The sequence below is a fragment of the Calidris pugnax genome, unplaced genomic scaffold (genome assembly GCF_001431845.1).
Source record: "Calidris pugnax isolate Ruff unplaced genomic scaffold, ASM143184v1 scaffold14, whole genome shotgun sequence".
NCBI classification, from domain to species: domain Eukaryota; kingdom Metazoa; phylum Chordata; class Aves; order Charadriiformes; family Scolopacidae; genus Calidris; species Calidris pugnax.
The window spans coordinates 6,267,786-6,294,077 of record NW_015090793.1 but is presented as its reverse complement, the minus strand read 5'-3'; the positions used below and the strand labels follow the sequence as shown (position 1 = coordinate 6,294,077).

Sequence of the window (26,292 nt, the reverse complement as noted above, 5' to 3'; positions counted from 1 at the left end):
TCTGCGAAGAAATACATCATCTTGACATGTCAAGCCTCTGGTCACAACCTCCCTCAAGAAGGGTGTTCTTTTCCATGGTACTAAAACTGTTTTCCAATACGTTACTTAACCACCAATCTAGTTACTTCTACACCTAGTGATTTTAACAGAAACGTCAAAAGCACAGAGATTATAGGATTAGATCATAGATTAGATCAGACAGTTACCTTGTTTCCAGCTAATTTCATTACCATAAATTTGCAGTACAGTCCTCAGGAAATCTTTTGCATTGAAGCAAATAATCGGAACTTTGCCACGTAGCATTTGAAACAACACTTGCCTGCACAGAAGTAGTTCGTTAACACACACTATGTTGCTACCAGATTTAGTGAAGCTATTTACTTTCTTTATCCATTTAATTAGCACCTAATACTAAACAGTTAATGTAAGAAATGTCTTTATTCCTCTAAGAACAGAATACTGTATTTGAATATTAAATACTCAATTCAGTAATACCTTAAGCTTCATCTATAACAAATTAAATGTCCTAGCAGATATACCTTATCATGCATTCACAAAGAAAACAAATCCTTGTTTGACACTCAAAATTAAATGCAATCTTAAACCAAAACAGTAACTGGCATCTCTGTAATACTTTAACGTACTCAAATAAGATCACAGAGGCTTCTGACTTAATGTAGTATTGCAAAAATCATGATTTCAAAGTTACTAGACAATCTAAGTTGCCATTAATTGCCTAGTGTCAATATGCTACTTGAATCTATTATGTTTCATCTCTGTAACATTTTTTCATTCCTTTTGAAAGTGTCTATAGTTCCCACATCCATGCTATTCTACATATATTTTACCAGTTATGTATATTAATATATAGATTTTACTAATTATTTGTGCAATATTTTTTTATATTTTGGGCAATATAGGAAAATAGTATTTTTTTAGAGAGCTTTCAATTTTATTTATCTTTTGTGGTATGGAACCACAGCACCAAGTTTTGGACATACTAGAAATTGTGTAGATCATAAGATACTTTTGTGAATGGTGTAGATCCACTATTAAATTGCACCTTTCTCACAAGAAATATTACCTACAGTTTTCATCTAAATGCTAATACGCTTTTTCATTTATTATTGAATTTTTACTGTTCATATGCACATACTTTATTGATCTGTTATTCCCAATTCAGAACAACCTATATTCAAATTAACAAGTTAAACTAGTTGTCATATAACTCCAATATTACAGTTGGAGAAGTAGAGACAAATTATTTGTTTCAAGTCACAGTGGAGCAGCGGCAGAGATGCAACTAACAACCAAGTTCGGCATCTTGAAATCGAATGCTTTGTAATTTAATAACCCAAATTCAGCACTTCACAATAAAGCAGTTGGTAGTAGAAGTCATAAAATATTCTAATGAAGTTTTAAAATGCAACTATTATATCTAAGAACCATATTCAGTTCTTATTTCTCCCTTTACGAGATACTATTTCAAAGTTAAAGTAAGAAACAAAAATTTGGTTATACTAACTGGAAGTTTAAAACATGATCCAACTATTAAACAGATAGATAAAACATTCAGTTCAAAAATTATCTTGCAATTTTGATGTAACAATATTACTGAATATTAGGAACACTTCATTTGGGATCTCAAAAGCCATTTAAAAAAGGCTATTGTTCTCAAAAAAAAAAGTTAGCTGAGGTCAAAAAGGATGTTTGCCATAATAAGATCTACCAAAAATGTACTAGATGAGGAATGCAGTTCAGGAAATGGAAAACAAGATATAAGAAAGATAAACATGGATGAATCATATTTTTGGTGCCATATAGCTGTAAGCTGTTCATAAAGGACTTCTAGGTGAATGTAAATAGCTCCTGCCAGAACCCCAACCTAATTCTGCAGGGCTGCAGTTAGTGATATGCTGAGCCCAAAGGAATACTTCGTTTCTTTTTGGTTCATATTAGCCCAGGCTTGACACAGAACCAATACAGCTAATATGAAGTTCAATGAGCTTGACATGAAAGGAGATTAAGCCTGTGCCATGTAACCAACATCATTGTTGCTAAAGGCATATGTAAAGCAAAACAGTATTTTTTCCTATTTACTCTCACCAAGCAAATTTCTTGTGAGCCTGTTGGTCTTGTTCCCAAAGAGACGACGATTCCATTTTTAAATAAATTAATTTATCGTTTTCATTAGCAGCATTCCAAGTATAGTCAGTTGAAGAGTAACTGGGAGGGCAAGGGTGATCAGTCTGACTCTTCAATAACACAACAACTCCTTTTACTGATGAGGTTAAGGCCTGTTAAGTATAATTACAACAGTGTTTCCTCTCACAGATTTTATGCAATCCTATAATGAAAGTTTCCCAAATATTTTACAAAATGAAACCTACTATGTACACTAGAGTTATTGCATACATACTGACACAGTAGAGGAGCATGCAAGTTTCAAGGAGCGTGCCTTGAAACAGAAATCCAGTGACAGACATGAAAAGCAGGAAAAATATTCTAATTCAACAGTCTCACTTAGTATAAAAATGCCTGTTTAGCCCGAGCAATTTCTTTTTTTTTTTTTTTAAAGCTTTACTTGGTAACTAAAAATAAAATGTAGTCAGAATTATTAAGAGTTTACCTCATTTTACATTTATATTTTGGTAAGCAAAAATACAGAGAACTGGTCCATATTTTAGGTTCCCAGTGAACATAGTTCTGCATTTATCAGTCATTGCACAGTTCAAATGGTTCTACAAAACTGACTAAACACATCATTCACTAACCTGCTCTGAGTTGAGCTGTGAAGAACCATCTTGAAATATCATAGTAGTTACAAAAGCCACTGCCTGATCTATAGTTGTAAGCAATTCTCTTTTTTCCTCACGTCCCAAACTCCTGATATCACAGGGACAATTGTCAGAAGACTCTGTTTGTCCAGAAGTACAGCTGTATTTTCTTTCGCATGAAGAAGTGTAGGTCTTTACAGGTAATCTTCTTGTTTTTTCTGAACAACATGTAGGGACATCTTGCTTTCTTTTAAGGGGTGTAGCTATATTCTTTTTGCCATCTTTCAGGTTTTTTGCTTCTACAGAAAGATTTCTTTCTCTATATTCCCATGTTGGCAAGTCTAAATCCTGGTAATAGTTCACTATTTTGGTATCTTGACAGCAAGGCATTTCATCGGTATATACTGTCCTGACTATCTGACCAGCAGTACTTTTTTCAGGGCTCGCAGATGTTTTTAATAAGGCAATTGTAGAATCACGAATCTCCTAGAAAAATTGGAATTCTTTTAGTGAACCAATTATTCAAATTATTAGGAGAAATAAAAATAAATATACATGAGCTAATTTACATAAGCTTCGAAGGAAGTGATATTCTATGAAAAAAAAAACCAACAAAGAATCAGGGGGAATCACATTACATGAAACAAAATTCAAGTATTTATCAGTAAAGATTATACTGTTTTATTGCTTACATCCAAAACCACCACTTTTTAAAAATTGAACACTAGCTGGTTTTAGTGCTTAGTCAAACACTAAAAGTCACAAATTAACAACTGCAATACACATCTACTCCAGTAGCCTGTCTTTCATAGTGACTAGGTTATTAGTGACCTTTGTCTGAAGAGAAACCATTCATTTCCATCTTTACCCTTAGTATTCAGAGCTGTTTTTCATGCCAACTTTGTTTATTTGAGAACTTTTGGCAAGGGACCATAATGACTGCTTTGGAATTTTTTTTTTTTTTTTTAAAGCTTTACTTGGTAACTAAAAATAAAATGTAGTCAGAATTATTAAGAGTTTACCTCATTTTACATTTATATTTTGGTAAGCAAAAATACAGAGAACTGGTCCATATTTTAGGTTCCCAGTGAACATAGTTCTGCATTTATCAGTCATTGCACAGTTCAAATGGTTCTACAAAACTGACTAAACACATCATTCACTAACCTGCTCTGAGTTGAGCTGTGAAGAACCATCTTGAAATATCATAGTAGTTACAAAAGCCACTGCCTGATCTATAGTTGTAAGCAATTCTCTTTTTTCCTCACGTCCCAAACTCCTGATATCACAGGGACAATTGTCAGAAGACTCTGTTTGTCCAGAAGTACAGCTGTATTTTCTTTCGCATGAAGAAGTGTAGGTCTTTACAGGTAATCTTCTTGTTTTTTCTGAACAACATGTAGGGACATCTTGCTTTCTTTTAAGGGGTGTAGCTATATTCTTTTTGCCATCTTTCAGGTTTTTTGCTTCTACAGAAAGATTTCTTTCTCTATATTCCCATGTTGGCAAGTCTAAATCCTGGTAATAGTTCACTATTTTGGTATCTTGACAGCAAGGCATTTCATCGGTATATACTGTCCTGACTATCTGACCAGCAGTACTTTTTTCAGGGCTCGCAGATGTTTTTAATAAGGCAATTGTAGAATCACGAATCTCCTAGAAAAATTGGAATTCTTTTAGTGAACCAATTATTCAAATTATTAGGAGAAATAAAAATAAATATACATGAGCTAATTTACATAAGCTTCGAAGGAAGTGATATTCTATGAAAAAAAATACCAACAAAGAATCAGGGGGAATCACATTACATGAAACAAAATTCAAGTATTTATCAGTAAAGATTATACTGTTTTATTGCTTACATCCAAAACCACCACTTTTTAAAAATTGAACACTAGCTGGTTTTAGTGCTTAGTCAAACACTAAAAGTCACAAATTAACAACTGCAATACACATCTACTCCAGTAGCCTGTCTTTCATAGTGACTAGGTTATTAGTGACCTTTGTCTGAAGAGAAACCATTCATTTCCATCTTTACCCTTAGTATTCAGAGCTGTTTTTCATGCCAACTTTGTTTATTTGAGAACTTTTGGCAAGGGACCATAATGACTGCTTTGGAAATTCAAGTACACTGAGTCAATTGGATCTCCATCAACTTCTCCAAACAACTTACAAGATTGTTAAGACATAACAAAAATACATATGAAACTCACACTGAAGAAGTATTATCAGGTACATGCATAAGTATTATATGCATAAAAATTCCACGTATTTTATTTTAAAAGCTCTTTCACTTTTAGGTGATTTCCTTTTTCGAAATGAAGCATTACCGTAGTGACTTATCTTTTAATGCCTCGGAAAGATTAGTCCCTGTCAGAGCATCTTTCAGCTGCAAGATTTTGATCCTGATCTCACAGAATCAAATTAAAAAAAACAATTTCTCTTTTGAGTTCTCCAACTGTTCCACAAAGCAGTTGTCTCCTAATTTTTAGTCTCAGCATCATGCATACGCATAATATTCACCCACTCCATTGAAAAGTAACTGAATTCTCTCATAAGTTGCTGTATTTTCTGCTCTTGTAGAGCAGCCAGTCTCCTTCAGTAGCTCTGCTGTCATTACCATTCCAAAAACTACGGCCTTCTCACTTCAAAAGAACCACAAGTTATTGCCGTGCTGGGCTCCCACCCATTCCCTAAAACGACAGTTTTCACTGATCAAAGGATACTGTCCATCTCTATTCAATCTGTATTGACTAAGCAAGCCATAATGACAAAGCCAATAATTATTTATTTTCTGGTTTTGCAATATTCCTCAACCTAGTTCCCGTATTTCCAAACCTCAGAACTATGAAGTCAAAGGATGAAAAAGGCTTAGGCTGCTTGAGATCATACTTCACAGGATCAACTCTACAGCAAAAGCACAATTAACAGGTTCTAAGTAAACAGAAAATAGGAGCTAATTAAGCTTTTGCTGCTACCAAAATGAAAAGTGGCTGTTCTAAGAGACAACAAATTAATTGGACTTGCATAATGCTAATCAAAAAGTGAACATTATAAAAAGTTACTATAAGTGGAAAAATAATATCACAGAAGGACCAAATGTTTAAGAGCCGTAGGAAGACAAATAATCCACTCAAGTGTATTCTCCAGTCAAATTGCAAGTAGTTTTATTGTTTAACACAGCAGAATTTGAATTAGGACACTCAAGTAATTATAGAATCGGCAATAAGCAATTCTCTTTTAAAGGTTCAAAAATAAGAATGAAGCAATTTAATTATCAAGTCAGAATAATACAGCTGGAACTACAATTAACCACAGAGAGAAGCAGCAGCTTCCAGGAAGAAGTCATCTTCTACTAGAAATAATGACATGGCTGGAAGTAGAGAAAGCAACTCCCAGGATGTAGGATAATTTATGTGGATGCAGCCGAGTTCAAAATTTGCACCTCATCAACACATAAAGGGGTTCCACTACTATCCATGTGCACCCACAGCTGCAAGTCTACCCATGAGTCAATTTAATTTGCAGGAAACTATCCCACCCCATGAAAGAAACCAAACAGTTTTCTGCATCTTGAGCAACTTGAATAGACTTGCTGAAGTGTGCAACATGCACCAGAGTCAGAGTAAGGAAGGCTGTGAAATTTGCAGCTGGGACAGAAGTACACCAGCAGCATCTGCAACTCTTCCATCAACTCAATGGATCTTAAAATCACGTTTGAGTTGGGGCTGTTCCAGTTATCCATTCCCATTCTTGTACTGGCACATTAAACCCAATTCAGAGAGATGATAGAACCAAAAATTAAACTTCCCAATACAAAGTAATTTTTCACATGAAAAGTACGCTTTATGGTTATGTAATGACAAGTACCAGCCTATGGAAGGACCAAAAATGAAAACCAATGAAAAGCAGAAAAGAAGGAACAGGTGGCAAGGCTTAGACTGATTTACAGTCCTGCAAACCCACAAATTAGGAGATTAATCATACAAGCAACACCCACAAAATAGAAAAAAATCATGTGCCATTAGCAAGTCTGGAGAAGACTGAACAGTGCTGCTAACAGCCCTGGGAAGCAGCACAACCACCATGAAGAACTGTAGTGATCTCTTACATCCATGATTTTTCATTTTTTTTATTCCCAGACGTATCTCCCTCCCCACTGCCCCTGCTGTTAGTGGTCTTCCATCTTACAGAATGCTTGCCTTTTCACTTTTCACATGCGCATCCTTATCACCTAGTTTATTGTCCTTTGTCGTCTCTATACCTTTAAGAAAAGAATGGGAAACATTTTACAATACAAATGAATCTGAGAGCAACACATATAACTTAGATTACATACAGTGTTACATTACTGACACTTTTACAAAACCTAAAATAATTGCAATAAAGCTTACCATGACAACCATTTTCCTCAAATTAATATCATTCACGCTTAAAAGAGCCCTGCAGGTTCCTAAATATGCATATGCAAAAGCATGCTCTGTTCCCATTAAGAAAAAATAAATTCAAAGCAGACAAACATTTTCCACTGTATTCAGAAAAGATGTTAATATAATACTGTAAATATGCACATTTCCTTCTTTCAAGAAAACACATCCCATCTTGGTCAAAGTAAAGCTGAGGGCACAGGCAAGAAGGGAAAAAAACCACACCAAAAACCAAACTCTACATAATTCACAGAGTTTAACTGTTTTCTTGGAATTAGGCAGCATTATTCCATGAAAATTTTCACAGCACAGGTATTAACCTGGGCCCACCACTGAACTACCAGTGACATTTAGCCTACCACTCTGAAAGCAAACAGATGCTGTAGTTTAAGGAAGGCTTTGTAAATGCACCTCAGGACTCGACACCATGCTAAATGAAATGGGTAAGACATGCCTCCTCTTTTCTGCCCTCAGTGCTGCCCAGTAGCCCCAAGAAGAGAAGTGAAAACTGGAATAAAACAACAAAGGGCAACAGGCTAACAGCAATTACAGACTCAGTAGGCAGAGGAGCAGGGAAACAGAGAACTCCACTGAAGTGTGGGTGTCCTCAAGAGTTTGCAATTAGTTAGGAATCCTTTATCTCTATTCTTTTACTGCCTAGCCAAAAGACACCTCATGGGCAAAACATGTGTTTTGTCTTTTTCTAACTCCCAGTCCATACCAAGTACAACACCCCACTGCCATTTTCAGCTATGAAAATTGCATTACCAGCAGCAAGACACTTTCTGAATCACTGTGTTGATGACTAATGACAAATAAAGCATAAGGTTATCTGTTTCTGTTTACTAGAACTATTTGAAAAAAAAAAAAAAAAGCAAAACAGGACCCTGTACTTAAAATACTAAAAAAAACAAACCGCATTTTCAAAGACTAGCTTATTACTTTATAGTATTACATGCAGGTTCATATTTCTGTATGTGTAAAATCAGTTATTTATCTCCAGCTCAGATGTCTAATCTGTTAGAATAGCAAATATGACATAACTATATTTGTAGTTTCAAACATTTTAGGTTTGGTTTTCTTGACACTTCCTACAACAATAAAACTATAATTTAAGGATGACAGTAACTGAGTTTACATTCAGTGCTTTTAATGTTTCACAGCTAGATATTTTTTACCAAAAAATTCACCCTCCAGAAATTATGAGGATTACATTTCTCTTCTTCAGCACACAGCATTCAGTACAAAAGGTATCTAAAAATCTATGCAACCTCAAATTTCTGCTTTATGAAAAAGTATCACTAGATGGCAGCAAAAAACCATCCCTGCCTTCAAACTCCTTCCTGAGGCTAGATGGAACAGTTACAAGCTCTATTACCAACATACCCGCAGAATTTCACCAAGAAGTTAATTTGTCCTATTTGAACCCAACATTTACCTTCTGAAGACTAAATTCTACTTACTGGAAAAACTGTTAATCTTCAAAGATCTATCAATAAAATACACTTTGAAACAGAGCAAGTGGTGTGCTCTGCACAGGTTGTGGTTTTTTAAGCGAGGCAAACTTCTCTCCAGACCCAAGCTGATTAGCTAAAGCTATATATAGAGGCAATTTCCTAAAAGCAATTCAAATAAATTTGTTCTTAAGCCTGTACAGTAAAAACAATTACAATTACTACATGGTAAAATAAGAGCAAGAGAAGTTAGTCATGTGACCACTAAATGCTTACACTGCTCTTTCCCCCCAGTGAATAAGGATTTAGTAGCATTACAAAGACAACAGCAAGCTCTTTTGGCAAAAAATAACAGACACCTTCACGGTGTTTTTTAGAAAAGAGAATCTGTATATTCTATAGCATGACAGCAAGTGAACAGATCAAGAGAGGACAACATAGCACTATATCTATATCTCACACAGTACAGAGTTCCCATCTACGACAAAAAACATTACACAGGAAAATTAAGGAAGAGAAAAATGACAAGGTGGCAAGAGAAGTAGAACAGCAATTAAACTGAGGCAGAAAAGAGATCTGATTTTCTTTAAAATAATCTGGGTTTTGTCAAAATGTACCATTTTAAAATGAACCCGCTCCGTATTTCTTCAAATGTGTACCCCTGATTTGTAGCAATGTAGCAATGAAATACTACCCTTTTTACTTCTACCACTGATCCAAAACTTTACTACTGAAAGAAGGGCCTGAACTGTTATTTACATACTGAGGCTGCAACACACACCGTTAGTACAAGAACAAATACTCGATTTAAATCCCATTGACCAGATAATGTTCCAGGATATAGTTCTAAAAAGAAAACAGACAACTGAAACTGAGCAAAAACTTTAACTTTCTATTTACTTCTTTCCAGAGCTACAAGAAAGGCAGACGATGAAATACACAGAATTTAGAATAACAATTCTGTCTTGCAAACCCCCCCTAGCATTCACAACATTCTGAGTAAGATTTGCTCAATAGTGTCAAAGATCTACTAAGGCACTTTTAACATGACCTAATTTGCTCTGCCACGGGGACTTTTGTTCACTCTTCCCCCTAGAATTTCTCAAGGAGCAAGCTGCTAATGAACATGTGTTTAAAGGGCAGTCCGGAGAGTTCACAGGCCTTTTGGCAAGGTCCTATTACCTCAGGTGATCTTAAACTTGATTCTGGATTAGATATTTAATGTATATATTTTAATTTACAGTATTAGGTAACAAATCGTTTAAAATTCTCATCTACTTCTATACCACATAGCGGGAACAGGAAGAACAGAAAATAATGAAATTGAGGATACTGGTAATAAACTAGTTCCTTGCACTCATATAGCATTATTTAATCAGAAAAGTCCCAGTAAATGCCAGTTACAGCTTAACTCCTGTTTTTAAATCTGGAAATCTAAACTGTCACCTGTTTTTCCTTTTTAAATCAGGACTAGAGGTTTGATACTTTTGTTTGTTTGCGTTTCAGTTTTTCAACTGAAAATAGAAACTAAAAAATAGGCTAAGATTTACTTACTCTGGTTATTCTTCCTGCTAGCCTGAACTTCTACAGGAATAGACTGCAAAGCTGTCATAATCCTCTGAGCAATATCAGATAAAGGCACTTTAGAAGTCTCACATTCTATGTATGATGTGTACTGTTCCATTTTTAAGATTAAACCTAAACACAGAACACAGAAATTATGCATTATATCAGGGCCACAGAACAATCTGCACTTACATTCTGTTGAAATTAGAGACAAAATATAGTCAAGAAGCTCAGCCATTATTAGAGAAAAAATATAGTCAATAAGTTCAGTCATTCATTCTCCTTGATAGAAAATGACACCTCCTCCCTGACATACCTATCAGTGTCTATGTACTGTAAATAAAAATTAGCAAATTGTAATAATTGACAAAAACCACTACGTGAAACTTATTTGAAAGTGTTTTAATAGACGAGTAAAAAAAAATATGAAGCAGTCCTATTAAGTAAAACTAACTTCTAATAAAAAAAAATATCTGACAAATGAAACAAGAATTACTGTTTATGCCTGAAATACTTTCCCCCTCCTCAACATCTTTACACTAGTGTATTTATATATTTACTGGTATTGGTGTTCCAGTTTTATTGAGGAAAAAGCCTTTCAGCTAATTGCCAAAATAGAGCTAACACAAGGTGAAAGAAACAAGTATTACAATCATGACAGACAGACATTAAGGATGTGTTGTTTCAGAAAATATTGACCATAAAAGACCTCTGTACCTTAAGCTTTGCATAACTGATGTACCCAATTACTATTAAATGTTAGTAACATTAAAATATTTACTATAGTTTATCAAATTAAGAAGCAGGTCAGCAACATCTACAGTCTCTACAGGCTTTGTCTCCAGCTATTGCTGTTCTAAATTTTATCTGTTTGAAAATTAGTTGCTTTTTCAGTTGTCCTGTAGCCATATTCTGTAATACACAGAAGATACCTGGAGACCCTCTGTGTTCCACATATGGAACAATTAGAAACAACAGCATCCATACTCGTGAATTTGTTGACTTTATATAGTTAAGCCAGAACACCGCATAAAACTTACCACAAACACAAGATAAACACCCAACATTTTCAAGATATTTAAGGGATTCAAGCTGTACAAGTCAACTGCTCTACCAAAAACTGCTGTTCTCCTATACAGGTTAGTAACTGGAGTCCTGTTAATCTGGTCTCTTCCCACTAAATCCAGTGCATGAGGAAACTTTCAAGTCAAATTTAACCACCAAGTAAACAATATTTCCTCTGCTTACATGGAAATATTTTTCTTAGCTCAAGACCATAGACAGATTGCAAGTTGGAATACTTAAAAGTAAAAACATTTGTATCCAGATTGGAAGAGGAACATCCGTCAAGCTGCATTAGTATTAGTTATATCTATCTAGCTCAAATTTTACAGTAAGCATGCAAAAGACAGAGAGGCACAGAATGGCTTCCTTTTCCATGACATTCCAGGAGACAGAAGTATAATCTTTCCCCATGCACAACTCCTCCTAACTTTTATAATTAAGAGCAACACTTCTTTATTACACAGGGTAAGAATGCTCCCAGACTTCTCAGGGTGCAAAGGAGCAGTATTAAACCCTCGGGTGCATATCAAAATGAGGTCATAGCAGATGAAATATATTCTCATGCATAGTGGCTTGTTAATATCTAAAACCCACACACAGATTCACCATAAATATTGACAACACCGAACAGAATTTATAGTGCTTGGCATTTAATAATAAACACAATATATAGAGTTAAGCAGCAAGAAATCCAGATATTAAGACATCAAACCAGCAAGTTAAAAAATTTTTAAACATTTAGAAATAAGTTATACTCACATAAAAGTTAAACACCATCAAAATAGTTTTAACATTACTGTTATTGAAGTTAAAGCTAATTTACTAACCTTCACCTATATGTACAACACTTGAATGCAAGCATAGCTGATCCCATCAAAACATAAAAGACTGGAAGTTATCATACTACAAAAGTCTACTTCGTTCCATTGGTATATTAGAAAGCTACACAAAAATTTGATATACAGTCTAACAATGCACATGAAAGCAAGTATGAAAGCATCAGGACTCTGAATTGAAACATCTAGCATTATAAATTATAGAGCAAACTCAGAAGTCCAAAAGGTAAATATAAAATTATTTTTCTTTGAAGAGCTCAGTATGTGCATGGCCTGGTTTCAACGGAGAAGACAGGCCATAAGTTAAATTAAGAGATACCAGAATGGTCTTAAAACAGATTATCTTGGTACTTGAAACAGATTCTGGTACATATTCCAACACATTTCTAACAAACCCAAATCTTCTTAGGAGAGCTGCAAGACAATCACGGGATATCTGCCTTGGAGACCACTCCTCTGCAGAAGGAGTACATCACATTCATGTTCCAAAATCTGGAATGCGTTCTCCACATTAATTTTTCAGTTGACATATCAAAGGCTCTTAGCATGCAAGAAAACTTATCTCAAGGGTATGAAATGTTCCTTTTTGCGCTATGCTGTGAGCAGTGGAAATCCACACACAGGGTAGTAGAAAAGCAGCCTGAATGTAATTCATTCAAATAACAAATGTATCACTTCATGTCAAAGGGCTTTGACAGAATTGAGATTTGAACTTGTTGGGCAGATGCAAAAAGCCATAAAGCAGCATACAATCCAAACCTGGTAATCGTGGCAGCTAAAGATAGACTGCAATGACAGATAAATGTCAGGCTTGATAAGCTTACACTTATCATTCCATAAACTTGTAGACAGTTTACATTAACATGCTCTCCTTTCTTAAGAGTACACTGAAGTTTAATCATTAAGAACTCCACTGGTGGTGAAATTCTGATCTTCCAGGACACTGGCCTTAGCTTCAGACTGCTGCTCAAGCTTCTCCACCATCTCTTTCAAGTGGTCTTCATCATTGAAAAAATACACATACAAGTTTCTTTGCATCTGATGCAGCTTATTGGACTCTAAGAAGTTTCTCTTTGACTTCACATCAGCAATCAGATCCAAAAGGAGTTGATTTAGTTTATTTATATCGGCTTCCAGTTGAAGAAACTGCTCACAAAGTTCCTAACAAAAAACGCAAGACAAAAAAAAAAAAAAAAAAAAAAAAAAAAAAAAAAATCACTTTTATATTGTTAATACACCTATTGAACTAGAAATATAAAAGTTTTTGCTTTTGGAAGCCATTTTCATTTGTAAGTGAAAAGTCACCACAGAAAACTGAAACACAGGTGATAAGAGACTCCATTCAATTTATGTAACTTTTAAGCTCCCTGTGACAGTGCTCACATCAGGTTATGACAATGTAATTTCATTTACTTGGTTACTAAACCAGATGAGTTAAGACCATTAAGAATCTGGCTCTTAACTAATAGACAGTTGAATAACATTTCCAATCAACCACAAGTCTTCATAGCTTGTCAAATCTTAAAAGGGAACAAAAAAAAACCCTCCATAACAAAAAACCCAATTTAAAAATTAAATCATTAATTACCAGTTACAATTTTCCCAACTGTCATTGTTATGAATAGCTCAGTGTAAGCAGGCTAGTCATCCACTTGCACATTATTTCCTTATTATAGGAATGTCTTTCTATTTCTACTGTTTATCAAGAAAAGTGATGTCACTATGTTGGAAGAGTAACTTGAATCAATAGCAAGGTATTTGATTGATTTAATAATGTGTAAGCCTTAAATACATATTGTTCCAATTACACAGTTTCAATTTTTAATAAAAACTGTTCTATATGTTGCAAATTCATTTGATTGAAGCGTTAGATATATTTTTTTATGTATTTAACCAAAGAAAACTTCCCTCAATCCATTTTGGAGGTACCTACAATTATTTAAAAACCATAATAAGTTGCATTTAACATCCCCTATTCCCTTTTAAAAGAGGCTCTAAATCCAACACATGGGAGCTCTGTAGCAGGATTGTCCTACTACAGCAATCCTTCAAAATTCTGATATGCTTATTTTGTCCAAATGAGTCACCTATAGCCAGGCTTTTTAAGGGGTCAAATCGTACTATTCAGGTGTTACAGGGAGGGAAAAAGCCCATCTGACACGAAGAGAAGTTTAAACAAGTTTTCCAGTGACACCATATCTAGACGACATATTTCCCACACCATAAACTTACTAGTTTATGACTGTATATGCCTTCAAAAGAAATTAACAGTTAGATGCAACAATTTGCTCAGAGACAATGTTATTACCTGCCAACATTTACAAAATCCAACATTTGCTAGGAACAATGTAAGCACTGAGCCCATTGTCATTATGCTAATACATTTGTTCCTTGACATACAGGAGCCAGTTTGTGCATCGGCAGCCTTCATACTACAGTTTTCTCAGTAAAAAAACATGACACACATTGATGTAATAATTTTAATAACTAGATAAGGGCTTACCTGACTACCGAGTTGTATCTCATTTCCTCCATGATACAGAGCGTCCTGAAGGGTACGTAGATCCCTTCCTAGCTTGGATAAAAGGAAAGACTCTTCTTGATAAGATGCTGCTAGCTGATCTTGTACTGTAGCACAGTCCTGCTTTAACTTCTGGGCCATCTGCTCCAGTCTTTCATATGTTTTAAACAACTGCTGTGGTTTTTCTCCTTCCAGAAGCTGATATAGCCTATAACAAACGAAGTTAGACACACAAGAGTTTTTAAGCTTTCTAAGCACTCCTGCCGCTATTAGTCAAGAGAAGATGTTCATGTTGAGAAGTCAGAGGACTAGTAAAGGACAGTACTCTTACTACACTGCTTTATCTTCCTCTGGTTTAAGAATTCTATCTATATATAGCTAGCGTGCGATTAATTTCACTCCAAACTATTTAAATATTAAATTAACAGCAAGCAATGAAATATCAAAGTAACAATTAATAAGTACAGAATAAATGCAAGTAGAGGTTGACAACGTGCTTTTGCCAACTATTTCCTGACACTTCAAGGACAACAAAGACAGACCCATTTTTTTTAAGTGCTGAAAAACAGCAGACTTCAATGGCCAATGAAAAATAAGAGAAATCTTTGTAACATTTTCAAGCTTCCTGGCATATTTCCCGTTTTCTATCTATTAAGAGACTGCCAAGAAATTCTCCAATTAGTTATGAGTCATGCAAAAAACAGCAATACCTGCTGTACCCTTACACTGCATCCAAAAGACTCAAATACAATCACAGATAACTGTGCTCGGTTGCTACTACCACCTCTGAGTATTCAGGAGTTGAGCCCAAATAGAGAATAAGATTGATTTTAATAAGAGCAGGAGGTGTATTTCAAAAGTAACAGTTTCTTTGAGGTGTGTTTTTCTTACAAGCCCTTTAGGGGTTTTAACTTTTTCAACTTCCCTTCAAAATCATGAATATACATGCTTTAAAAAAAAAAAAAAGTGAAAAAGTAGCCAGACAACATTCTGATTCAGTGATTAGAGACTTAATAATACACCTGAACAAAAATGTTACAAGTTGCCAATGCAAACGTGCAATGAGAGCAAAATTAATGCTGCCTAATTCTTGCAGTTATTCACTGTGCAAGACCCTACTCAATTATCACTTTATTATTAAAAAATTCTTAAAGCTCAATTTTAAAGAAGGAGAAACATTAACCGACATTAACACACAAATCATTCTACAATACAATTCTACATCAAGGTTCAGTCTTCAAGGTTTAGTCTTGAAGTGACAGCAACACAGCACACATTCTTACTGTATCACACAAGCTACAAGGGGACTTAATTACTTAGTGAAAAACTACACTCCTACATGGGTGACAGGGCATAGAAGCCAGATGACAAATCAAGCAGTAAAAATGAGCTAAACACGTTTCATATATTGAAGGAGTCGTTCCTCTCCTCTACCACAAGGGGGTTTTCGCAGGCTAAGCTGATGAGGCCACGCACATGATCTGGGAAACCACTGTTACTAACAGCTCTCTACATCTATACTGCTAGAACAACTTTCAAGCCACTCTAAGATCAGGGCAACATATAACACAGGTTTAGCTTTAGATATTCATTGTATTCTAGATATTGCTTGGGAATGTTTCAGCAATATTAACAAGACTGATAATCAAACAGTTTTTCCTCAGGTAAAAGTGAAAAGAATTTCAAAGGATAAGATGCAAATCTCATATCTTGAAGGCTTCAGTTCTGGAGAATTCAAAATACTAATTAGCTATAGCAAGTAACCAAGAACTTAGCAATAGAAAAGGCTTACCTTGCCTAAGCCTTTATCTCCCCATTATTATTTCAAATTAAGTCAAAGTTCAATATAACACTTACCTGCAAGAGAAACCATCCTTTAAACTAATAGTGTTCCTTGGCTTTGCATGTTGAGTTTGCTCAGTTACCACCTGTAGTCTCTGTTGCAACTCATTACTGCTCTGTTTCAGAGATTCTAGCAAATTATTAAGTTGAGAGCAAATGTCTTCATGCTTCTTCAACTCCCTTTCATAGGCTAGCTCAAGAAGTTCAAATGATGCCTTCTGCCTTATCAAATACCTGCATATTTCATCTTGTCTTGAAGCATAATAGTCCTGCTGAGCAATCTGATGATTCAAGTATTCTCTCACCACTGGTGCACTCAAAATTTGTGCCTTCTCTTTCAGAAGGGGAAGCAGCTCTTCATTGTTTATCCGAGTTATTTCTTGTTTAATTGCTGAAATTTTATCATTTAAATGAGATATTTTGGCATGCAGGTTTTGTGGTTTTTCAATATCCTGCACAAAGAAAAATATTTGTCAATTTCTTCATGGTTCCCCTCCAAGTCATTTCCCCAACGCATTTTGTCAGTTCACACAAGATTCATGTATTTCTGTTACATTGAAAAAAATCACTGCATCTCTTGGATCAACAAAAACAAATGAAAACTCTATAAAGCAGTTCTACGCAACTTTACACTGTAAGGCAAATACAGATTTTAAAAGTAGATATCAAATAAATGTATTTCAATAAATAGTAATTTCACTCCATTGCAGAGCCAGAAAACAGTTTATTGTAAAAAAAATAGAAAAGCTGTAATTTTACTTAGTATCCAGATTTCAAGCACCTCTAACTGAAATTTCACATGCAAACATAATTTTTTATATTCAGTCAGATGACTATCAGCACTGCTATCAGAATCAATCTTTTTCAAATTACTGTAATCAATCAAGTACTATATGCTAGACATCTGTAAATGAAAACATACAAACTGACACGATGCCTCAAGTTAGTCCATGACTTGCATAAGCTAATATTTTTCCTTCTGTTATGATTTCTTCACATTCTTAAAATCCAATAGTCATATCTGCCAGTCACTCACTTGTTCAGAGATTTCGGGGGCTTCAACTATACAATCCATTTATTTGGTATTTAAAACACGTCACTATAATGTCACCACACTACAAGTACTTGAGTTTCAAAATAGTCAGTGAACTGAAACTTTTGAGGTTTATGCTATGCAATATAAACAGGAATACATTTATCATATTAGCTACTCAACACCAGAAAATTTCAACCAAATTTAAGATTTTGTTTGTTGTACAAACAACTGATAGCCAGTTATAATTTGAAATTTCAAAGTTAAACTAAACTGAAAAGTTACTAGTAAATTTAACATTTTTTTAAGGTAGTAATTCTGGAAAGTAGAATTAAAGGCACTCTGCCATACCAAAGAACTTCTAACTACAGAAACTGGAGCTAGTTCACGAAAGTTTTGTAAGCAAGACTAAAACTTCATAAAAGCACAATTTCATGATGTAAAAATAGTTGAAATAACAGTAACTCAACAATTCCTTTTACTCGATGCAGTTAAACACATCTGCCTGTTTAAAACGCTGCTACCTTCTGTCACCTTTTGTGGCCTACCTTGTTGTTTAAGGACTGCAGCATGCTCTCCATGCATTTTTTAGCTGAATTCATGCTCTCCTCTTTAGCTTGTGTTTGAATTAGCTGATATTGAGCACAAATATATGCTGTCTGGAGCCTGGCGATCTCTTGACTCTCTTCACAAACTTCATTAGCCTCATCACAAGTGACTTGTTGGCTTGCATCTGCACGCTGAAGGCTGCCTTCCTGTGAATTTTCAACCCATTCAGATATACCTTCAGAAAAATGTTTATTTACATATGAGGTAAGTGCTGCAGTCTTTTGTTCTTCCTGAGACAAATACTTGTCCAAAGAAAGCTGGTGAAAAAACACTGGATGTGGACCTGACCCTTGTTCTGAATCTGAAGCAGTGAAGACAGACGACAGTTTCTTGGTTGCATCCATAAGAGAGAGCAGTTCATTATTAAGCTCATTATTTGCTTCAGTAGACACCTGCAGTCCTTCTCTCCAATCTTTACGTGCTTCTTCCTCTCTGTTTTTTAATGTTTGTAACGTATGGCTGTTTGCAGAAATCATCATTTGAAGCTTATTATGCCGATGAATTTGAAGTTTTTTTAACTTGTGAAGAGCTTGAAGCTCATCCTCTAAATTTTTCAGTTCCTCTTCTTTCTCCTCCTCTTGGCTACTACTCTTTGAATCCATGGGGTTCAAGGTTTTAAGTGCTTCATCCAGTGCATTTCCTTCCAAAACAAGCTTACCAGACTCAAGAAGACTATCAAAATCTTGCAGTTCTTTTTCAGATACCCCATGCTGCTCATTTATATTTCCACAGAACCACTCCAGAAATGATTTGTCTTCCAAAGACTCAAACAGCCAGTCAAAATCTTCTCCATTAAGCTCATCAGCTTTTGGATATCCAGTTTTCTTTAGTGTTTCCACAAAATCCTTTCCACAGCTCATGATTAAAATAATTTTAAGCAGAGAAGATCCAAACACATGAAAAAATCTGGGGTAATATTCCGGTTGTAATTTTTTTTGTCATTTTAAATGACTACTCAGTATTCTAATAAAAGGAGTCTGCACAGGGAAAAGGAAGTGTCAGATCACACCACAAAACTGAATGCTATTCTGGATTACAGGGGCTATTCAAAAACTACAAACCATTTTTTATATCAGGGATGTCTCAATATATCCTGTTCATCAAATCAGGATACATCCTTTTTACACCAGTTAAATCCCTGATCTTCACAAACATTTGTGTTTTTTCCTTAATACACCTAAATTTACTATTAAAATAGAATACTGCCATTAATTCAAAAGCAATAGGTGTAAATAATGATTCATTCATTGGCCTGCAAAAGTTATTTACTTATAGAGCTCTCCTCACATTAAATAAAAAACCCCACCCACAATCATTTTAACTCTTCCAAAATGAGAGCTTCCAGCTTGTTCTAAAAACAAAACTAGTGATGTTATACTGCACTTTTTTTACTTCAGCAGCAGAATGTTGACTTTAAACCTTCATTTTAAAGTTTCCTCTGGAAACAGAACATGAAAGCCTTTAGCATAAAAATACCTCAACTTATTGCAGTTTTTTAATCAATTATAAAAAATTAAAATTACGATCAGTTTAAATACTCTTGTGAAAACAGTCACAACTTAAAAGTTACCAGAAAAAGGAGTTTGCTGTTTTACTGTTTCCCAGCAATCAAATCCTCAGCTTCAGGATCCTAAAGTGAGCACAACAGACAACAAAGAATAGAATAAATTATCAAGAAAGACAGGAAGCCTTGTCTGCAATACTCTGGTAACATTTGGGGGCGGGGAGTGTTGATTTGGTATAACTTAGTACACTGTTTCTAGAACACACATTCCAACAGAAAACCCCACTTTGCCAGCCAACCAGGAGGGCATGAGTGCTGAACAAGCAAACGAATCCTTCTGAAATTCCCTCTCTTTTCAATTTAGCTTTAAGTTACAGTTTATATAAGTTTTTTATGCAAATTTCACGTCCCAGGGCAGCCTTCCAACTACACTCTGCCTTCAGGGGTAAAAAAGGCCTGTCGTCAAAACAAGTAAATAGAAAGGAGCGGGCGTAGCTTTACGTACGTGTCCGCAGATCACTGGGGCACGCTGACACTGCCGCTCAAGCCGCCACAAATAATATCTTCGGACCCCTGAGGCAGCTACCCACGATCCCCGTCCCCAGCACAGGGCCGCACGAGTGGGGCCTTCAGGGCCTTCCCTCCCAGAGCTGACGAGCCCAAAAACCCGCCGGCACCGTCCCAACCCCGGGGGGCCTGGGGGGGACAGCTGCTGCCTCCACAGCCCCGAGGGGATCCCAGCTAAGAGCCCACCCCGGGCAGGGCGAGGAGAGGGGAGGAGACGCCGCGGCAGCTTGTCCCCCTTTCCGGTGGGAGCCGCCCCATACTCACCTCGCCGCTCTGCCTCCGCGACTGAGGGGAGGAGAAGGGAGAAAATGGCGGGAAGGCTGAGGTAGCGCGTGGGCAGCGTCCTCTCCACGCGCGAGGAAAGGGAGGAGGGGAAGCCCCCGCCGGCGGCCAGAACGCCAACGGCTCGAAACGCCCGCCACGCGCCAAGTCTCGCGCGGCCTCCCCTCGGCCACCGCCCCGCCGCCGACTGCGCCTGCGCGGCCGCACCTCTTCCTCCCCCCGCTCCGCCCCCGGCCTCAGCCCGCGGGGTCTCTCCTCAGGGGGCGGGGGCGGTCCCTGCGCGGTGCGGGCGATCCTCAGGGCGGGGGTTTGTGGGCACGAGTCCTCTCCTCAGCGGGGGTCGCGTCCGCCCGCAGCGCTACCCTGTTCCTCTCCGGTCTGGCCTGTGATCGTTGTGGGCGCAATGGCGCCCGGCGTGTGGGAGGGAGGGGATGAGGGAGGCCTGATGTCGCTCAGCGGTGACCAAAAGCAGGGCTCGGGCCTGTCCGTCCACCAGCCTCCCTCAGGCTGAGAGACCGGGCTAATGATGGCCACCTGCTTTTCTCTCCAGAGTTGCTGTCTTACTGAGTTATCCCTGCCAAGCCCTTCTAACATTTTGTCATGGACTTTTATGACCAAGGGCTAATTTGTCTAGTGCCTTTTTTGAACCTGCCAATACCCACTAAAACCTGAACCTGCTGATATCCCCCAAAACTTTGTAAGGAACAAATGCCAGGACTTCAGCACCTGCTGCTAAAAAAGACCACTTTCTTAATTGTGTTTTAACCCACCTCCTAATCCCATCAAATGACCCTCAGCTCTAGCATTGCAGGGTTTGGTGAACACCACCTCCGCGATTGACTATCTTATCTGCAGCTTTCCTAGCAATTTAGAAAACACCAGTACATTTCCCTTCAGCTTGGTCCTCTTCAGGTTGGAGAATTCCCAAACTCTGGCATCTCCAAGTGCTCTGTTCTCTCAAGGATGTTACTTCTCCTCCTCTCTCTTAAAACATTGCCGTGCCTGGCTTGAGGTGCAGAGGCGGCACACAGACCTTGAGGGGGGCGTGCACCAAGGTTTTCTACAAAATCCTCGTTTCCAACGCCATCCTTTACAATGCTCCCTGCTTTTCTGGCATTTTGGCTGCCGCTGCCCACGGAGCCACCAGGAAGCTCTTGGCAACAGCTGGGACCTCCTCTGCATTGCGAGGGCTGGTTCTGTGTCGAGCATCTCATGGACTTTTCACTAACAGTTCGAGCATCCTTGATCAGCCACTCCTCGAGTTTAGCCATCTTTGTTTCTTGTGTACATTTCGCTTGCCACGTTTTTCAGGGGTTCCCTACTTCCCCGGCGACAGCCTCCTTAACTTTCTCATTGAGTTGTGCAGGGAGGAGGTTTGGGCCACGGTTTTCTATTCCTGTCAGACATTTTACCTGGGCTTCTAGTACAGTATTTTTTTAAGCCTTCTGGGTGTTCGTAGGCTTCTTGCTTTTAAACTGCTCATTTTGGGTTTTCTGGCATTTTCCCCCATTTTTGCATAGGTCGTGTTCTTAAAAAAAAATTGAGTATCCATTTGCTTTATTTGTCTCGCTGTCTTCTTACAGTGTTAAGTTTAATTATATTGTGGTTGCTACTATGGAGCAGCTCACCCACTAATAGCGCTTGAATTAGATCTTCTGCACTGCTGAAGACTAAATTCAGAATGGCTTTTTTTTTTTTTTAATTGTGGTTTCTAAGGCCAGTTATTCTAGAAGGAAGTTGTTTCTTCCATCCAGAAATGTTACCTCTACATTTCACCCTGATGAGGCATTGACCCAGTCTGTATGTGGGTGGCTGAGCGCTCCCACTACATGTCCTAAATGTGCAGCTTCTCTAATCTCATTTAATGCAATTGTTGAAATGAATCAACACAGGGAAATGAGCAACCTCGCTGCTCAGCACAGCTACGACTGACTTGCATGAGGTTTTCTAGATCAAAATCAGCACCTGTATCGCCTGCAAAGTGAAGTTTGTTGATTTCTGGACTAACGTGGGCTGTGCAAGACACTTTTAAATTAGACCCTGGCCCGGCAGTGAGTTCTCATGGGTAGAAAAGAGCTGTAGTGTTGAATTCCTCCCCGTTAGATGACAGCCTGATATGCAGCTGCAGTTTAGGCTAGCTGAAGTTTTCAAATCATCTTGCAGACAGAGTACATTGCGTTTTTCCAACGGGGAAGGAACAGAAGCATTCACTAGCGTATTTCATAAGATGATGCTGTTTCTGTTCAGGTACTTGCACTAAAATCAACTTGTCCTACAGTAGTATTTTGGAGGCTTGTGCTTCACAGTATTGTGGGGTTCTTTTTAGAAAAAAATCATAAATGTCATTAATACCTAGAAAACTCTCTAAAATTCTGCTGTTCTGAGAGCAATTCAGCTCTGTGACCAAAGTCCCCATCCTAGACGAAAGGAGACACATCTGATAAAAGACTGTCTGTCTGCCATCAATCAAATTGTCTATCTGGATCGCTGCAATTAGTGCCTTCACTTCCCTGTGAGGCTGGTTCCTCTCCCTCTTTCCAGGCTCGCACACACATACGATGTCCCACCTCCCCTGTGGCCTTTCACAAAACCTACGTCCCCATCTGTTTAGCTGGGCAAGCAGGACTATATGCTCACTCTGTAGCTGGTTTGGAGCTACATACATGCTGGCCAGTAGCCACCTCTGAAAACAGTGAAGAGCTCAATTGGGCCAGCCTTTGGGCACATTCAGGGCAGGAAATATTTATTTTTCTTTCTGCCCAGACGTGGAATTTTTGTGAAAGTTTTCACCACAGATTATCGTTGCAGCCTCCATCCTATCTCTGCTTTGTCAAATTTGGTGAAAATTAGCCTGAAGGTTCAAAAGTTATCAAGGAAAGGAGGAGGGGAACAGATGGACGAAAGAGGAGTTGACAGACAGCATGATCTCATAATCCCCGCTGGCATAGGAATTCAGGCTGGAATTGAAATATTTTAGGTCAGAACATTGTGCACTTAGACTTCTCATTTTGAAAGGACAAGCCTCTAATGTGAAACAAATTTTCATTTGTTAGATCATCGATCGGCTTTTAGGGCAGAGATTAAACAGCAGCCTTCCCTTAGAAACATGTTACAAACACCTTCAGAATTCCTTACAGCCCCTTTCCCCACCCAACCACAGCCCCGTGTGCTTCAATGTTTGCTTTTGCAGCCCCTTATGGGTCAAGATTGTTTTTCTCTGATTCATTTTTTTCTTGGTTGTGTTCAGTCAAAACATAATTAAAGGCTTACCTTACCCTTTTTTTCCATTCTAGGAGCAGTTGTTTTGCATCTGTGTCTGAGAACCAGAGAGGTTGCTTAGCTAGCGTATTGCCTTCGCGAGCCATTTTATGGTGGATTCCAGCAGATTAAGACATAGACATTTCTGGAAGGGTGTCTGCAAGCTCTGCACTGTTCCACCCATGCCATGGTGCGCTTGTTCCAATGCAAAATAAGACATTGTTGTGGCTGATACCTCAGAGAGAAGCTATCGGTTACCCATTGGCCAAGGCTGGAAAAAGCAGGCGAGGAGTGCAGTTGCCGTCATACAGGCATTGCAGCTGGCCAGAGTAAACCCTCCCACTGGGGTACATCTGTCAGATGAAACACTCTATTATAAAGTGTTTTGTTTATTACTGCTTTAGGGTTTTGTTTTGGTTTTGTTGTGTGAAAAGGAATAACGAGACATGGAAATACGTTTTTAGCTGATGAACTGTAACAGCGTAGAAGCTTTTTTCATTTTGCATCATCCTGCACATCTGCTCAGAGCGGCAGCGGGATCTGAGAGGTCCCTGCTGTGGATCACTGGACTAACAACCACTCTTTGGAAACACCCTGTCCTAAAAGGTAATTCATTACCTGAAGCAAATTTATATTCTGTATTAAGTATAGCTTTTGAAGTGCCATGAGAACTTCTATTATAATAAAGTCAGCAGACAGAAATTTGTCACCAGCTTGCTTTCTCTCCCAAGCACACGTATCTTCTCTCTAGAGGAACGGTAGATTTCATTCTGAGACCTTGTATTCCCAGAAAAGCAGGTCAAAGTGATTAGTTTTCTTCAGCTTCTTTGGATTCGATGCCATAAAGATAAAAGAAGCTCATACACGCTTGGGCTAACTCTCCTAGTGTATTTAGACATGCGATACACAAGGGGATGATTTTTTTCTAGAAAATAGTTTACTCCTCTGACCCTAGTTTGGATTAGAACCCCGAGTGGGGCTGAAATGGGGTCTGTTTGTAAGAAACTGAACCTCTGTGTGGGAACGTAGGCTGGGCCCCAGCAGGGCCTGGGCAGGGGCTGTGAGGGACCAGCCTGACCAGCCCAGGGAGCACAAATCATAGTGGGCAAAAGGAATCGGCCTCCTACCAGCAGCAACCTCTGCTCTTCCAGACCCAGCTCTCTCCACCACACCATCATCATACCTCTCTTGTCGTGCCATGGTCCTTAAAAACACTGGGTAATTCAGTTTCTAAAGCAGTAGTAACGGAGAAGTTTGCCATTGAAACCATTTCAAACTATCTCTTTTAGAGAAAGCTGATGGTTATATCATCATGAATTTAATTAGAATTTCAGGCTCTTTTCCATTTAAATAGGCTTTGACAACACATTTTCATCCTGATAGGCAAGGCAAGCTTTTGCACTTTTAGTATTAAATTTGCAACATCCATCATCAGCACAATGAGGAAAATTACTTTTCTTATAAACAAACCATAAGACATCACAAATGTCAGGAAAGAAACTGTACAGGTCATAAACTGTGCAGGATTTACAAAAATAGTGCCATAACATTTGTCATAGCTCTCTTAACCCATGCAATTCTTTCTTGTGCCAAGAAAAGCAATTCTGTCCCAAAATACAGCACTGCTAAATGTTTATTATAGCTTTTTTTTCTGTTTCAAAATAATTTATAATAACCTAGTGATATGCTGGATTGTTTTTTATGCTCATTCTGTGATAGTGGTAATTTCAAAGAAAGCTTTAATAAAAAAATAGTTTCCTGTCTTTGTGCGTGAATATTTTTACTGATTCAACAGCTCAGCTTATTTGAATCAAACATAAAGATACCAACAAGATGCTTGCCATGCTTTCAGCTTAAAACTACTATTTCTATATTTTTAAGACATCACTGTATTTAAGTGCTTGACAAACTGACAACAAAACCCAGTGGCTGCCACACACCACATGGAGAGTGTGACAATGCAATTTGCACAAGCTTTTCAGTTCTGTCCCCCCTCTCATCTCTCCCAGTAACGAACTAAAATGCTCATTTTTGTCTGGCTGTACGTCACTCGTGATGCAACTTTCATATACGACAAAATACACATGCAGAACTCGTAGGCTGCCTTTTAAGGCTTTTTTTTTTTTTTTCCTGTCTTAAACAGAGCTGGAATGATTTCAAGTATAATTACTTAAAACAGACACTAATGCATTTCAATTTGCACGTTGTTTTACAGGTTGGTTTGTCTTCAGGAGTCTAATACTGGAGCTTTATACAGCACCCATGGTTAGAGACAAATAATGTTAATGACTATGGGGGTAGCATTGGGCCAACATACGTAAAAGAACTTTAGTTTAAATGGCACTCCAACCTTCCTACCGTGCCATTAATTTGAATTGCTAAAACTCAGTGAGTTCCTTGTGAAATAGACGTTAAGCCTATATGAAGAGATTTGCAAAGAGAAGGAACACTAAACACCGAATAAACAAATGATGAAAAAACCAACCAAACAAAAAAAGAAAACCACAACAAAAAGGTGTAAAAATTTGTATTTATATTATGAGGAGATAAT

At 37.7% G+C, this 26,292-nt stretch overlaps 2 protein-coding genes across 2 annotated transcripts in view; both read right to left on the bottom strand.

Annotated features, from left to right (window-relative positions):
* POLN (polymerase (DNA directed) nu) overlaps positions 1-20,656 on the bottom strand; it is a 110,210-nt gene extending 89,554 nt beyond the window's left edge. Inside the window, exons 1-7 of the mRNA XM_014936085.1 lie at positions 20,466-20,656; positions 19,701-19,760; positions 10,213-10,356; positions 6,980-7,041; positions 3,945-4,433; positions 2,107-2,297; positions 207-319 (exon numbers count right to left, since the gene is read on the bottom strand). Coding sequence (XP_014791571.1) covers positions 207-319; positions 2,107-2,297; positions 3,945-4,433; positions 6,980-7,041; positions 10,213-10,342 — 985 coding nt within the window. The 5' untranslated portion in view covers positions 10,343-10,356; positions 19,701-19,760; positions 20,466-20,656. The remainder of the gene's footprint in view (positions 1-206; positions 320-2,106; positions 2,298-3,944; positions 4,434-6,979; positions 7,042-10,212; positions 10,357-19,700; positions 19,761-20,465) is intronic.
* Positions 13,020-18,990, bottom strand: HAUS3 (HAUS augmin like complex subunit 3). The gene is made up of 4 exons (XM_014966708.1): positions 18,070-18,990; positions 16,504-16,769; positions 14,629-14,854; positions 13,020-13,286 (listed from the first exon to the last, which is right to left on the bottom strand). Exons 1-4 carry the CDS (start codon positions 18,988-18,990, stop codon positions 13,020-13,022), a joined length of 1,680 nt encoding a protein of 559 aa, XP_014822194.1.
* Positions 20,657-26,292: the final 5,636 nt, after the last annotated feature.